General features: G+C 42.3%; 1 protein-coding gene across 11 annotated transcripts in view; it reads right to left on the bottom strand.

Moving 5' to 3' along the window:
* The window catches only part of SUGCT (succinyl-CoA:glutarate-CoA transferase), a 747747-nt gene that overhangs the window by 60688 nt on the left and 672160 nt on the right, over positions 1-14899 (bottom strand). For 9 of the 11 annotated variants that reach the window (XR_011501660.1, XR_011501715.1, XM_070504514.1 and 6 more), the window contains one exon: positions 12784-14211. The exons of 1 other annotated variant lie outside the window; for it this stretch is intronic. Coding sequence is in view for 7 of the 10 variants with exons in the window: in XM_070504514.1 (XP_070360615.1) it covers positions 14048-14211 (164 nt within the window). In the remaining 3 variants the exon portion in view is untranslated. Of the gene's footprint in view, positions 1-12783; positions 14212-14899 lie in introns of those variants that run through there. One more of the 11 variants, XM_070504513.1, reaches the window with a different exon arrangement.

The raw sequence follows: 14899 nt of genomic DNA on the forward strand, positions 1-14899 counted from the left end.
AGTGCATTTTCACCACTGAAGAACGAGTTAAACAGAATAGCTGGTCTTCCAGATTTCTGAGAAAGCGAGCTTTCTCAACAGACCAACTCAACCACTATTCACTGGGAACTAACGCATGTCCCTATTTTGTGCCAGGTGCTTAACAGACTACAAAAGATGTGGAAGGCACAAACTCTATCCTTAAGAATCTTTCATTCTATCTCAGAAATAAAGCATGTGGACAGCGAAGTGTTAAAGAGTAGTGCAAGGCAACCTAGAATTCAGGGTCTGAGGAAATTGCTAGAGCCATTTTAATTGGCCATGACTAAACTGACCAAGGAGAATCCCATAATTAGTGGCAGCACCATGGTGCAGATTGGCATATGGGCTCAGCCTAAACCTGTAACAGGGACTGATATTTTGCATGCAGCAGACATACAGATGGCCTCAGAGTTTTTCAGACCCAGTGTCAATTTCTCCCATGTGTTAACTGTAACCACTACCACGACCTTGTATACATACATCTTCTTCCAGCGAAGGATGAGTCTTGAAGCCTGATGAGGTAGTAAGTTTCTAGAGCCTAACAGTGTGGCATTGGCTTCTCAAGACTCCATCTTCCAACACAACCGTCAGGATTCACAGCTCAGATATGATAGATCTGCTCTAAGTGACTCTGCACACCGAGCCGAGCGAATATATTATATAGAGAATATATTGTGTATCACAAATTCTTACATGATTGCCCATACAATGCCGTATGTTTATAACCCATTTGGAGCAGCTCGGCCTGATAAAAATGTATAGAGTAACAATAATATTTACTCACCAACAAGTACTTAATCCTGAGCACTGTACAGGCAAGAAGGGGACATGCTGTAAAACTAGGGGAAAACATTCCTGGTTTACAAAGCATTTATAATCTGATTAAGCTAATACAACATAGATATATGGAACAAAATGTACAAAGCAACATATAAAAGTACATCTCTGGTCCAAGTCCTTACTGATTCACAGGCAGATTATGGCAGTCGGTCCTTTGGCTTGGGTCCTTCTACACTCCAGTGGATTCGATCACCACTACCAGGGCCATCTTCTCAAAGTACAGCAGTGGGCAAGTCACTTCCTTGTTGGGAAATCTACACTGGCTGCCCACTGCCCACAGAAAAATTACCCTCTTGACTTTCGAGGCTTCCAACTACCCTCTGAAACCTGCTCCTCTCCAGCCTTCCAATCTATTGCCAGTATAGCAGCCCCCTTTCCCGACTCCAATATTCTCTTTAACTAAATTTTACTCAAGATCTCTATTTCCAAATACGTCACAGCTTTCCTGCCTCCACATCTTGCTCATCTCTGCATGTAATACAATTCCTGCCTTCATTTATTTAAGTCTCACTCTTCTTTGAAGATGAAGGTTTGTTTCTTACACACTTTCCTAAACACACCACATTACAGAGATTATTCCCTCCTCTGAACTCCAATACCACTGACATTTCTCATGTAATACCATGAGTTAATTCTGCATCAAGTTTATATAAGTGTCTCGCCTTCCCAGCTTTATTTCCAGCTCCTTGATGTTGAGCACCTTGTCCCAATCCTCTCTACCTTCCCAAAGCTTAACAACACAAGGTCTTTAACACTGCTGTTGATGGCAAAATTAAGTCAGGCATAAGTATGGAGCAGAGTAAAGAAGTAATCAGTTATAATCAGAATGGACTATAGTGAATTTTAAAAAGTTTACTAGACAGGTGACTTTTTAAACTGGGTTTGAAAGAAAGGACAAGAACGGCAGAAGGGCAAGAAGGAGAGGAAGCAAGAAGGGTGTGGGTTAAAATGGTGACCATGGATGTGGAAAGGAACGGGTGGATCTGGGAGCCTGGCCCTGTTCTGATAGTTGCGTAAAATCAACAACCTGGTACAGAAGTCTGGTTGCCAGATGTCCTTCCTTTTGCATATCTTCTAGTGTAACTTGCTTAGGTCTATAGAGTTGACAATTAGGGCCAAGAAAAAGTCATCATCTAGGCTTAAATTCTATCTGATGACCTTTCAATGTCCTTCTTCCATTCAGTTTTTTGAAATATCATTTCCTTTGAGGAGGTAGCTTTTTCCAACGGGAAGCTTGCTAGTGAGTTTTTTGGTCCTCACTTTAACCTGTCAGAAAAATTGTACAGAATTGCAAATGTTGATTGTTTCCCACGTGTACTTATCTTCCTTTTCATGTCCTCAGGTCCCCTCAAAACTCCATCTTGTAGAGAAGACGCCATGACATCCAGACCTGCAGGTTTTCAGGAATGTGGGGGTTATCATGGGGCATGTGCTGATCAAGGGGTCACCTGGGTTCTGCTGAGGCTGCAACTGCGATCCAACCTGGTAGCCCTGACCTGAGACCCTTCCCATGCTGAACACTTCAGCCTCAATCACACCTCAGCTCTTCTCTAGAGTAGACATCTGCAGAACACATACATCAAGGAGATAGGAAGATGGCCAAGAAATGTGTGGATTGTCCCACTTCATATTTGTTACCTTTGTAAACCCTCTCCTTCCCTACAGTTCTGGATCGCCAGATACCCAAAAGGGGTACTCATGATTCCCCCTTTAAATGGTATTGTTCAAACCTGTCCATCACTTTTCTCTACACTTACGGCATTCTCTGTGCATCTATAGCATAACCCTAAATGAAAGAACCATGGAATGGAAAGACTTAAAATAAGGATATCAGAAACTGTCTCATCAAAGCCCTTTACTCTACAGAGTAAACCATGGCCCAGGAGAGGGATGTGGCCTGGCCAGCGTTCCCTGGGCATGTTACAGTTCTCTGATCACATTAAGGACTAAGATTTTTCATGCAATTTGATTTATGTCCCTAATGTAAACTGCAATTGTGAAAAACAACTAATAAGTTCCCTCCATTACCTAGAATGTTTTATTCCCTCCACTTTAGAAACACACTTACGGCAAGAAGTCAAAACAAAGATTTCACATTTCCATTAAAAAGCCCGAACATTTGTAAGCTTTCTCTGGGGATCCTATTACACCTCAGTGAGCTCACCTCCCTCCTCCCTTTAACTTACATAATATAAAAAAGGACATAGAGGTGACCAGGCAGGCACCTGCTCTTCTGTCTCGTGGACCAACTTCCTCTAGAACAGTGTTTCTCGATGGCAGCACTAGCGACATTTTAGGCCAAATAATTCTTTGTTGCGGGGCTGTCCTGTGCATTGCTCCTGTTTATCAGCATCCCTGGCCTCTACTCACTAGATGACAGGAGCAAACTGTCCCCACTGCTGCCCCAGTCATGAGAACCAAAAATGTCTCTAGATATTGTCAAGCGTCCCACGGGGGAAAATTTGCTCCCCTCCACCTTGAGAACGACTGGGTCTAGAACACCGTGAACATGGATGTTATTCTGAGGGATCCATCCAGAAGTTTCTCATCAGCATTTGTCTTCCACACCCGGACCCCCCCACACTGACTCTATGATTCCTGCTGTGATTTCAACCCTGAAATCCTGCAAAAAGGTTAACATAGGGCGGGCAACACTGCCCCTTGCTCTTCATCATGCCTCCACACAAGGCTGGGCAGGAGTACCACACTTAACAAAGTAGAGATAATGGATGAAAGTTACAACCTTGAAGGTCAAAACTGAAAGTCATATATTAAAAATGACTTTTTGCCATAATCTAATTGGGAACTGTATTAGTTATCTATTGCTGTGTAACAAATTGCCCCAAACTAAGGCTGACTTATCTATTAGAAATAAAGCTAAAACAACAAATATTTATTATTTTACACAGTTTCTGAGGGTCAGGAATCTGGGAGTGGCTTAGCTGCATGATTCTGAGATGTCAATAAGCTGTTGGCTGGGGCTACAGTCATCTCCAGGCACTACTGAGGCTGGAGAATCTGCTTCCAAACTCACTCATGTGGTTCTTGGTAGGCTGGCAGGCCTCAGTTCCTCACTGGCTGTTGGCCAGAGGCTTCAGCTCCTTGTTGTGTGGGCCTCTATAAAGGGCTGCTCGCCCCATGGCAACTGGCTTCTTCCAGAATGAGTGATGAGAGAGAGAGAGAGAAAACAGAAGCTTCAGTTTTTCATAACCTAATCTCCAAAGAGATATGCCATCACCTCTGTTATATGCTATGTCCACAGAACAACCTTGGTACAATGTGGGAAGGGACAGCACAAAGGTGTGAAGCTGGGGTGAGCCTCATTGGGGCCATCTTAGAAGTCGCGTGCCATGGAAACCCCTCAGTCACTTAAAACTTTCCTAAGTTTAACCTCTTCCCATATCACAAACATGGTCATTTCTAATAGTGGGTGTCCTCAGTTTCATTTGAAAATAGGAAGGGATTTGCATCTGGTCAGAATGGTGACCCTGAGGCAACACATCATGAAAAAAATTCAACACACTCTGTTCCTAAAGTGACAATAGTAGGCTGATTCATTTTAGAAGAACTTTCAACAAAAGCAGGTTTCTAGTTGCCCTCTTTAAATAGAAAAAGTAATTAATAAGCCATAGGATGTTATTCCCTATTTCAACCACGAAGATTCCACGAAAACTATTCATTAAACTAAATGTATCAAATATTTATTGAGATTCTTCTCTGAGTTATACGTTTACTTATGTATTGTTATATAACAAACCACCTTGAAACAGTGGATTAAAACATCAATTCATGTGGGTAAGGTTCAACTAGTCAGTTCTTCAGCCCCATGGAGCAGTGGCTGGGGTCTCTTACTCAGTGGTATTTACGTGGTTGCAGAAGTGGGCTGGAGGTCCAAGAAAATTTCACTGACATGTCTGCTGTCTTTGTGCTCCTCTAAGTGGTCCCTCTCTGTCTGAATAGTGGTCATGGACTTCCTCAGAGGATAGTGGTCAGACTTCTTTCATGTGGTTGACTTCCAAGAACAAAAGGGGAAGATACTCAACTTCTTCGAGGCTTGGCCTACAATTGGCACAGTATCACATCTACCACATTCTGTTGGTCAAAGTGGGTCACTTTTGGAAAGCATACCCTTTTGGAAAAGTTCTCTCATGTCCAATCCCCTTTAAACTTCAAATCTTTGGCCTAATGTCTTTGACCTCTAGACTCAGATGTAAAGGACTCAAGCGATTAGGTCAGGCCCACCCAGATAATTTGCCTATCTTAAAGTCAATTGATTTTGAACGTTAATTACAACTGCGAAATCCTTCCATTGTAGCATTTAGATTAGTGTTTGACTGAATTACTGGGAGAAAGTGTGTACATCAGGGGCTGGAAACCTTGGGGACCATTTTAGAATTCTTCCTACCAAAGTGAGACAGTTGATAACATTTCAATAATTTGTTGTCTAATTAATAGTATTCTATCAATGTTAATTTCCTAGCTTAAATAGTTGTACATTGGTTATATAAAATGTTAACATTAGTGGAAACTGGGCAAACAATATATGGGAATTTTGTGTTCTGTTTTTGTAATGCCTTGTAAATCTAAAATTATTTAAAATAAAAAGTTAATTGGGCCAGCCTGGTGGCATAGTGGTTAAGTCTGTGCACTCAGCTTTGGCAGCCTGATGTTGCAGGTTCGGATCCTGGGTGTGGACATACACACTGCTCATGGAGCCATGCTGTGGTGGCATCCCACATACAAAATAGAAGAAGATTGGCAACGGATCTTAGCTCAGTGACAATCTTCTTTGCAAAAAGTAAGTAAAATAAACAAATAAATAAAATAACAAGTTAAAAAAAAAAGAAAAGCAAGCCATCAGCCCAGCCCAGATTCCACGGGGAGGGAAATAAAGTGTGTCTCTTGATGGGAAGAGAGATACGTGTATATGGGGAAGGAGGAATTGATGGCGATTATCTTTGAAGACTATTTATTACAGGCACCATGACTAATAAAAAAATGAATATGCCCAGTTCCTTTCTCATAGAACCTGTAATCTGGTGGGTGAGAGAACGTCTATTCTACAGACACTTATTGTGGCTCTCCCACCGAGTAGGCATCATAATAATCACTGGAGGTACAATGGTGACTAAGATTCCCACAAGGATATGACAGTTTAATGAGAGAGAGTGATTGGTGACCAGAAATTATAACCCTAGGTGTGATAACGCTTATGGTCAGAAAAATGCAGAGGACTGAGTTAACAAACAAGATGCAGAAATCACTACGAATTGTGAAGATCAGAAAAAGTTTCATTCGTAGGTTAGCAGACAAACACAAAGATGTACGGCCCTCTCCCCTTCACTGTAATACTTTGAAAATGCTCCAAACAAACCAAAAGAAGTTACCTGTATGGTTCACTGCTGTATCTTCTCATTTGGGGAGATTATGTTTTTCATTGAATTTGCTTATAGAGTAGGTTTTTACACAATGAATATTTTCCTACTAACATAATTTTTAACTCCTGCTGGAGTCATAGATATCATCCTAGACATCTCTCATACGTCTTTCATTTGACAATGAGAATCTGAAATTTAATTGGAAATGGCTGTCTCTCCTTTTCCAACACTTTTTAGTGTCCCTGTAAGCCATAGTTTGTTTACACGGGGTCGCCTCTCCCACTGCAACGCCCTCAGCTTTCAAAGCGTGCTGGCTGCTCGAGGTTCTCTCGTTTTTCTCTGCAGTGGTCTTTGGGAGAGCTGTTTTTGACCCACTTCATCAGCAACTTAGGACTCCATTTAACCTTTAAAAAGAACCAAAAATGGCAATTTGTGTCTGTAAATTTACACACAGAAAAATCTGCTGGGGTGGGGAGAACACTTTAAGGTCCTCTGCAGTGAACTATATATCCTTAGGATTTTTAACAGATGAAGAAGAATATTTTCCTGAGATGGCAGCATGAGGAGACTTTCTCGAGGGTTTTTTTTTGACAGTGTTTGAGCTAAGCTGATCCTCTTGGGAACCCTGTTATTTCTAGAGCATTTGCAAAGGTTGAAATGGTTGGATTAGGGTCTTTTTTCCTGCCCCTGAAGCGTCTTGCCCCTTATCCCTGTGAAGATCCCAAAAGTCTTAGGGCCCATGAGGTTTAGGGACACAATCTGAGGGTAGTGTGCACGGTAATAAGGGCAAGGCATCCCTTAGTCACACTGAATATGGCAGATGAGAAGACATGTAAGTGTGCCACAGTGGCGTGATGCCCTCTGCAGACAGAACATCCATCAGGTCTTCCCAGGCACGTGTATTAAGTGATTTAGTACATGTAAATCTACTTGGAACAGTGCTGTACATGTAAGAACTTAATAGATGTTCGTTATAACAATAATAATAATTATTATTATTTAGCATCAAATTTAACCCCAGTCACAGAACTCATGAAAAGATCTGCCAGCATTGCTGAACTATATCTATTATGTACCCTAAGAGAGAGAACAAAATATATATAATGAGTCCTTATACCACAGGGATGAGTAGAGTAAATCTATTTCCACTTGGCACGGGAAATTAAAGGTAATAGCTCTGACTACTGGCAGAATCTCTTCCTCCCCCACCTGGGCCTGTTCTAGATCGGAGAGCTCTCTCTGCTGAGTTAACAAACCTTCCCCCAGAAATTCACCCACACAGAGACCCAGCAAGCTACTCATTGTACCTGGGTCATATGAGAGCCGCTGCATAAAACACGGCGTTCTGATTACTGTCGTCTCTGCATGGTTTTCTCAGTGAGTTCAGCTAACTGATTGCCTTAGCAAGTCCTGAGCACCACTTCTGCCTGCATACTGGGCCTACATCCTTTCACTTAGGTTTTCCCAGAAAGTAACACTGAGAACCAGACAGAATGTTTGAGAGTCAGAAGATGGGAAACGTGGGCCCAGAGGTAGAAGCCCCAGTGATTGGATATGTCCACCTGTGTCGTGTTTGTAAGAATAAGACACTTCAGCTTGCTGTTCCTCAGACCTTTCCCATTTCACAGGTCAGCAAGTCAGGCTGGGAAGATTCTCAGGGTCTTGGGTCACTGGGCACTGTAGCCGGAGGTGACCTATGTGTCCTTGCATTTCTGTCTTAACTTCTGGTCTGTGTCATTGCTGTGGCAAGCATGTTTGGCTCTACATAAGGGTAACCTCAGACAGGAGAATATAGTGCATGTTTCTACCTCCAGAAATAGGGCCCCTCAAAATGGATGCTACCATTTTCTTGATCCTCTCCAAAGAAAGAACACAATAATATCATTTTTAGTATATTTCAGAGCTTCAATCAAGAGCAGCCAGGAAGTTCTTTGTAAAATCTAAAAGCATAAGCCCAAGACTGTGAGGGTGAATGTGTGTTACACCTGTTGCCACATCTGGCACCAAGAAATATGATGGAAAGCTGAATTTGTCCGTAGGGTTCACAAAGAGGTAAAGGACAGAAAGAACGGTATTTTCCTGCAGGAGTTTTGCATTAATTTCTATCCTCTCGACATCTCAGCTGTGTGTTCTGAAGCTGAGTGTCTTGCCTCATGGTCAGCACTTGTGTGAAACTTCTGGGCGAGAGGAAAGGGCGCGGGTGACAGGATGAGGCGCAGGAAAGCATTGTTCCTCCAATCTATGTGGTCAGGTGCCAAAGAAACCAACTTGAGTTGAACAGACTGTCATGTGGTTAATTTGCAGAGAAAAAGAAAGGGGGGAGGAAAAAGGAGGGATGTTTCAATGTGTTTTTCATCTTGTTGATAGAAGACAGCAAAGGGAGCCGTGAGGATCCACTCCCCCTGTTTAACGGCTAGCAAAACCAAGGTAGAGGGGAAGGTACCACCCTTGTGGAGACAATTTGACTAAAATAGCTAGGGACATGCTACTAAGCACCCCCTGAAGGCCTAGTAAGGCACCTTTTCTAAGAAAGAACAGGCCACAAAGACTAAGGCCTAGTGCTGGAGAGAAACCCTGGGCCCTCATGCCCTCCCTCCCCTTCCTCTGATGAAGGCTTTCCCCACACAGAGCCTAGATTCTGCTCTGCACTGTATTTTATTTATTTTAGTTTATTTCTCAGAACTGGAAGCACGTGACAGGGAGCCAGTAAGCCTTTGGGCTCTGCCAGTCCAGAGTGGCATTTGCAACCCTCCTTTATTTCTTTCCCTGAGTTTTGAGGGAGAAGAAGGAACAGCCAGTTATTTAGGAACCACCCCACCCAGAGATTAATCCAAGATTGCTTGTGGAGGTGAAGTCATGGCCAGAATCACCACTAGTTATCTTCTAAATTACTGAGCAAGTCCTATTTTTCTGAAGGTCAGTGGCAGTTTTTGGTATCCATGCTTGTGTAACACGGATGCATAACTGTGTGTGTCTACGCAGAGAGAGGGAGGGAGAGCGGAAGATGAGGACGAGGAGGAGCAGGAGGAGGAAGACAAAGGAGAGGGAGGAAAAAGACTACGACCACAGAGAAAGGGAGGAAGAAGAGGAGGTTCAAAGAAGGGGGAAAAAAGAAAAGTAGGAAAGGAAGTAAGCAGAAAAAGAAAAAAAAAATGGAATACAAGGAGGTGTCAATTAGCCACTTTGCAAAGTAATGATTTTCCTGTCACTTTAGACTTTCAAACAAGGGCATAGTAGCTTCTGTATTAGTTTTCTATTGGTGCTCTAACAAAATATGACAAATTTAGTGGCTTACAACAACACAAATTTATTATTTTACAGTTCTGGAGATCAGAAGTCCAAAATAGACCTCCCTGGGCTAAAATCAAGCAGGGCTGCGCTCCTTCTGGAAGTTCTGGGGGAAGTCCATTTTTATTGTCCTTTTCAGCTACTCAAAGATGCCTACATTCCTTCATTCATTTCCATTTTCAAATCCAGCAACTGTCGGTAAGTCTTTCTCACCTCACCTCACTCTGACATGGACTCTTCCACATTTAAAGGACCCCTGTGACTATACTGCACCCACAAGGGTAATCGAGGATACCTATCCTATTTTAAGGTCAGCTGATAAGCAACCTTAATTCCCTCTTGCCATTTAAGAAAATATGTTCACAGGTTCTGAGAATTGGGACATGGACATCTTTGGAGGGCCATTCTTCTGCCTATCACAGCCTCTTATTAAGAATGTTGCAAAGGAGCAGGAGGCTGGGCAGTCCCTTTAATGTCAGGTCTTAAGGCATGGGAAAAAAGCTATTTCTCAAGAAAACTTTTCCAATGGGTAAAATCTGTTTCCTGGGTAGTGTTTGGGCTCCTTCCAGTGCCTGCCCTTCCCTCTTGGCATCTACACATCAGGCTGGGCTCATACGGCTATGGGCTGGCCAGAGTCTCAGAGCTAATGCACCCTTGGGTCTGCTCTTTCTTTTCCTTTCCTGCTAATGAAACGTACCTATTCCAACTCTCATTCCTTCAAAACTCTCCTTTTTTGTACTTTTTCCCCCTAGCGTGTGGAATAAATGTATGAGTGCAAAGTATTTGCATTCATTTGCGTGTAACACTTTAACTTCCTAGAGTGACCCTGGAAGACATGGTTTTGAATGGGTGTTGGGGGAATGTGTCTATTGGGGTTACTTATACCCCACTAATCCCACCACATAAACCTGCTCTGCATAGAGCCAGCCTGGCGTAAAAGTTCAGGACCATTTGTGCCCAGAAGATAGCTTGGTATGTCAATATACAGAAACTATTTAAGCATCTTATGAGAGCAGTAATTTATAAAACATTTAACCCTGCTATTGCTATACTAAGATTGTAGGAAGAAATACAATTTTACCCTGATGTCTGAGAAACTTCTCCACCTCCATATATGAGCCTCTGGATGCGTTTTTGTTTACCCCAGCTGTTGTTGGGATGGAAATAGGTACCTTTTTCTGAACCTTTTCATCCTCTTTATCAAACAATAATTGTACCAGTACTAGTACCACAAAATCAAGAGAGAAAAGAAGTTAGCTTGATATGCTGACCTCATAAAGATCATCAATACTACAAGCAAGGTTTACAACCATTTTTTTCAGGCACATCATGTCTCAAGAATCTCATTGGTCACTAAAGCAGATAGTCTCCCCTGAGAAGAAGAAATGCAAGAAGAATCTCATAATCTTGGGGAATGACTTTGAAAATGAATAGCTCAGGGTCAGGATATTTTTTCTGCTTATCTCCTTTGCCAGTTGAGAAGCAGTGGTGAGGAGTCAGAGGAGAGGCAGAATACTGGACAGTCTGTTCAGCTTGGGGCTGGCATTCCTTCTCAGAGCCTTCAGACTCATTATTTGGAGAATGAGTCCTGTGGATGAAGGCAGCATTGAGCTATGTGGAAGAGTGACAAGCATGACTCATATCTACAGCTTTTCAAGTAGATAACATGCCAACACCATGGGACAAAAGAGTCACTGGTGGAATATCAAATTCAGGTGAGATATGAGTGGGTGTGAATTTCCCTGAAGAAGGTTGAAAGAAGAGTTTGTGAAGTCCTCATGCACAAGCCCCCCATTGTGGGGCTCTGTAGGTTAGGTAGCCTAATGACCTGGTATGAAATAGCCCATGTGAATTCTCCTTTGTTTTTTAAAATCATGATTGTACTTCCAGGGGCCAGCCTGGTGGCATAGTGGTTAAGTTTGTGTGCTCTGCTTCCGTGGCCTGGCATTTGCAGGTTTGGACCCTGGGTGTGGACCTAGCACCACTCATCAGGCTGTGCTGTGGTGGCATCCCACATAAAACAGAGGAAGATGGGCACAGATGTTAGCTCAGTGACGATCTTCCTCAAGCAAACAGAGGAAGAGTGGCAACAGATGTTAGCTCAGGGCCAATCTTCCTCATACACACACAATCATGATTGTACTTCTAACTCTTAATAGATGGATCAAAGACAAAAGAACACCAAGTAACTGGGGGGAAAAATCACACAAAATTGCTCAATGTTCATTTCTCTTCTTCTTAGGGAAACATTCAGCATATCAGACTGCATGCTGGAAAATATCATGCTTGATTAACTAGAAAATCATGGCAGCAAAAAGTTTAAGAACAAATCAAGGGACGGATACCTAATTGCTTGTGGACACACCCTCAATTCCATAATGATTAACCCACCGAGTTTCAAAGAATTTTCTAGGACAACCTCGGCAGGCCTTGACACAAACTGAACTGGAGCATATGGTATGTTAGTAGTATGTTCAGATTTGGGAATGTGAAAGATAACAGGCCTCGATAATTAAAACAGCACATTCGTTTATAAGTATTACTTGATCTGGGGCATACTGCTAGAAATTTTAGCAAGCACGATGTTTCTTTCAGGACCGATTATCTATCTGAACTTGAAACACATCCTAAATTATTTCTCTCACTAAGCAGTAGAGTAAATGCTTTCTGCTGTGTGATGAGCAGGTTCAAAGTTCCCCTGGCTCATTTTGAGCGTGTAGGTGGAAATCTGCATAGCTACATACATGATGACACTGGAGATGGTCTCCAGCGGTGACTCTGCTATGTATGAAGACTGCAGTCTTGATTGACTTCAAGGTTTTAGAGGCATTTTGTGACCTCTCTAAACGATCAGTATCCTCCTACATATGGCTACCCAGATATTTAGGGTTACTGCTCAGTAACCAAGTAATTTGCGTTTCAAGATATCGACTTGAGTCAGTAGGAGAAATGGTGGATCTATCTTTCAAGATACATGGTTTTGCCAATTCTCTGTCATCCAGCCTTTAACCATTTTCATTACTATTTGTATAGACATGGAGAAATTCCATTTAGATGTCTGGCCTGAAGTGAATGTCTCCAGATATATATCTATGAATTAGCCATTGGGGGGAAAATACTGTAGAAGGCATCAAGTGACCCTTGTATGATGAAATTCTAACTAATGGAATAACAGCAGGAGTTCTTTAGAATAGACGTTCACAAAGAGCAGAGCGGAGAGGATAAAAACTGTTTCAAGAATTAGTCCCACGAGGCCTTGTGAGAAGACAAATTTCCTATTTATTTGGAATCCTTGATTCTAGAAACACATTGGGGCTTACAGTATGCATAAATGGCTAAGCTCATTCCAATAAAAAGAACATGAAAAGAAAACTAGCTCCAAATCACAGTTTGAAAGATGGACATCTGTAATTTAACTTTCATTTACCACTTGGTATGTAATGACATGGCTTTAAAATATGTGTGCCTAACAGCCGTTAATTGAGAGCACATCAGGTATTGATCATGGGGTCATCTGATTCCTTGGTCTGTCCTGGGCTTGGTTGATAGACAATCCGAGTGACAATTTATCCTGGAATTTATCCATATCTACAAATCAGTTACCACCTTCTGGACAGAAGCTGTTTTTTATACTTTGAATTCACTGACAAATACTTAAATGCAAATACTTAATACTAAGGTGTGATATATTCTTCTATAGTGGATATTCAGATTACAAAGAAATGTTTTCCTTTCATTCTCCTGTTATTATTTACACATTATTTAACACCTAGTTAGTCATCTGACATTCATTTAAGAACCTGTCACGTTTGCACTTGGCTCAAAAAAAGAACCACTCTTTACCCCCAAATGCTGATAGCTACCTACACCCAAAATTGCTTTGGTGGAAATTGATTTTCTGCCACAGATCATGAAATAATCAGAGAAATACAACATAAAGCAAATATTTACCCCCACAGGGGAGAATGGAGCTCAGTTTTATAATGGACACCAGCAAAGTCCGTGGTTTAAATTACCAATTAACAAAGGGTTCATGAGCTCAAAATTAAGTTATTCTGTTTCAAATCAATCACTGAGACCATCATTCTGCTTATTGTTTTGACTTCCTAACAAAGGTTTAAATGAGGACTTTATGTGCTAGTAGAGAGCATCAAGAGATCTGCTCTTTTTCAGACGTGCGTGGGCTGGAGGGGTAAACATTTAGGCCATTAACCCAATTACAATGAGGAAAGTATTTTTTCCAGAAAAAAAATCTTTACACAAAAGTCCTACAAATTCACAATTGATCTATTGTCTGGGGAAAAAATGATAAGGAATACAAGGTGGGGTACATATAGAAAACACTAGATTCGCTGATGCCAGAGCCATCCTGGAAGCGCCAGGCAGGAAATCTGGAATTACCCTCACTCTTCTTCTCAGTGGCAGGCACCAGAATTGGGGAGAAGGGTCCAGAAAGTCTATTGCCTTTGTTAGTAAAGTGCATTCAGAATGTGGTTTTGAGAAAGAGCAGTTTTCCTCTGTCACTCAGCTTCATGTTGGGTCACCACGCCAGCACTGAGCAGCTCTTCGATGGCCCTGTCATCGTATCTCAGGACCTCCTTCAGGATGTGCGTCGTGTGCTGCCCAAGCAAGGGAGGCGGTCTGGCCTCTGACATCTTGAACTTACTGTATCTCACAGCTGGGCCTGTCAAAGGAGGAGGAAAGCAGGAAGCCTGTTAATGACTAACCCTAGGAAACGAATTACCCAAGCAGCCTGGGGTGTTTTCAATGGATGCCAAGAATATCACTGCCAGTTACACCCTTTCAGATGCACCATCGTTTTGGAAAGAAATGTACTGTCACATGTGGCTTTTCTTGACTGTGCAGTGATCATCTGACCTGCGCAGTGGTCTTCTGACCTGCCCACCACCATCCAGGGGCTGCAGGTATGTGCCTGGTATGTGCCAGGCCTGTTCAGAACCTGCCAGTCCTCTTGCAAAGACTTTTGAGGGTAGGTCACTCCACTGAGCAGACTCTCTGGGGCCAAGCAAACAATGACCACAGGGACACAGGGTCTCTCTGAAGCTGGAAATCTGACCGCAGGTGAAGGTAACCCCCAAATTTTACTCTTGAGTGTCTACCGCATAGTTCCAAGATCTAGTTCAACAGACTGCAGATGAACTAAACCCCAGCCAGACCCTGGCTGAAGGCTTTTGGTGATAGAAAATGTTACGTGTGTAAGCTTCATTGTCAGGGAGACTTGGCTCTGAGTATCAGCTCTGACACATCCTAGCAGAGCCATCTTGGACAAATTACTTAACTCCTCTGAGCCTACGTTCTACAATTAAACTGAATATGATAGTGTTTACCACATAGACTTGATGTAAGGACTT

This window comes from Equus asinus, chromosome 1 (assembly GCF_041296235.1).
Source record: "Equus asinus isolate D_3611 breed Donkey chromosome 1, EquAss-T2T_v2, whole genome shotgun sequence".
NCBI classification, from domain to species: domain Eukaryota; kingdom Metazoa; phylum Chordata; class Mammalia; order Perissodactyla; family Equidae; genus Equus; species Equus asinus.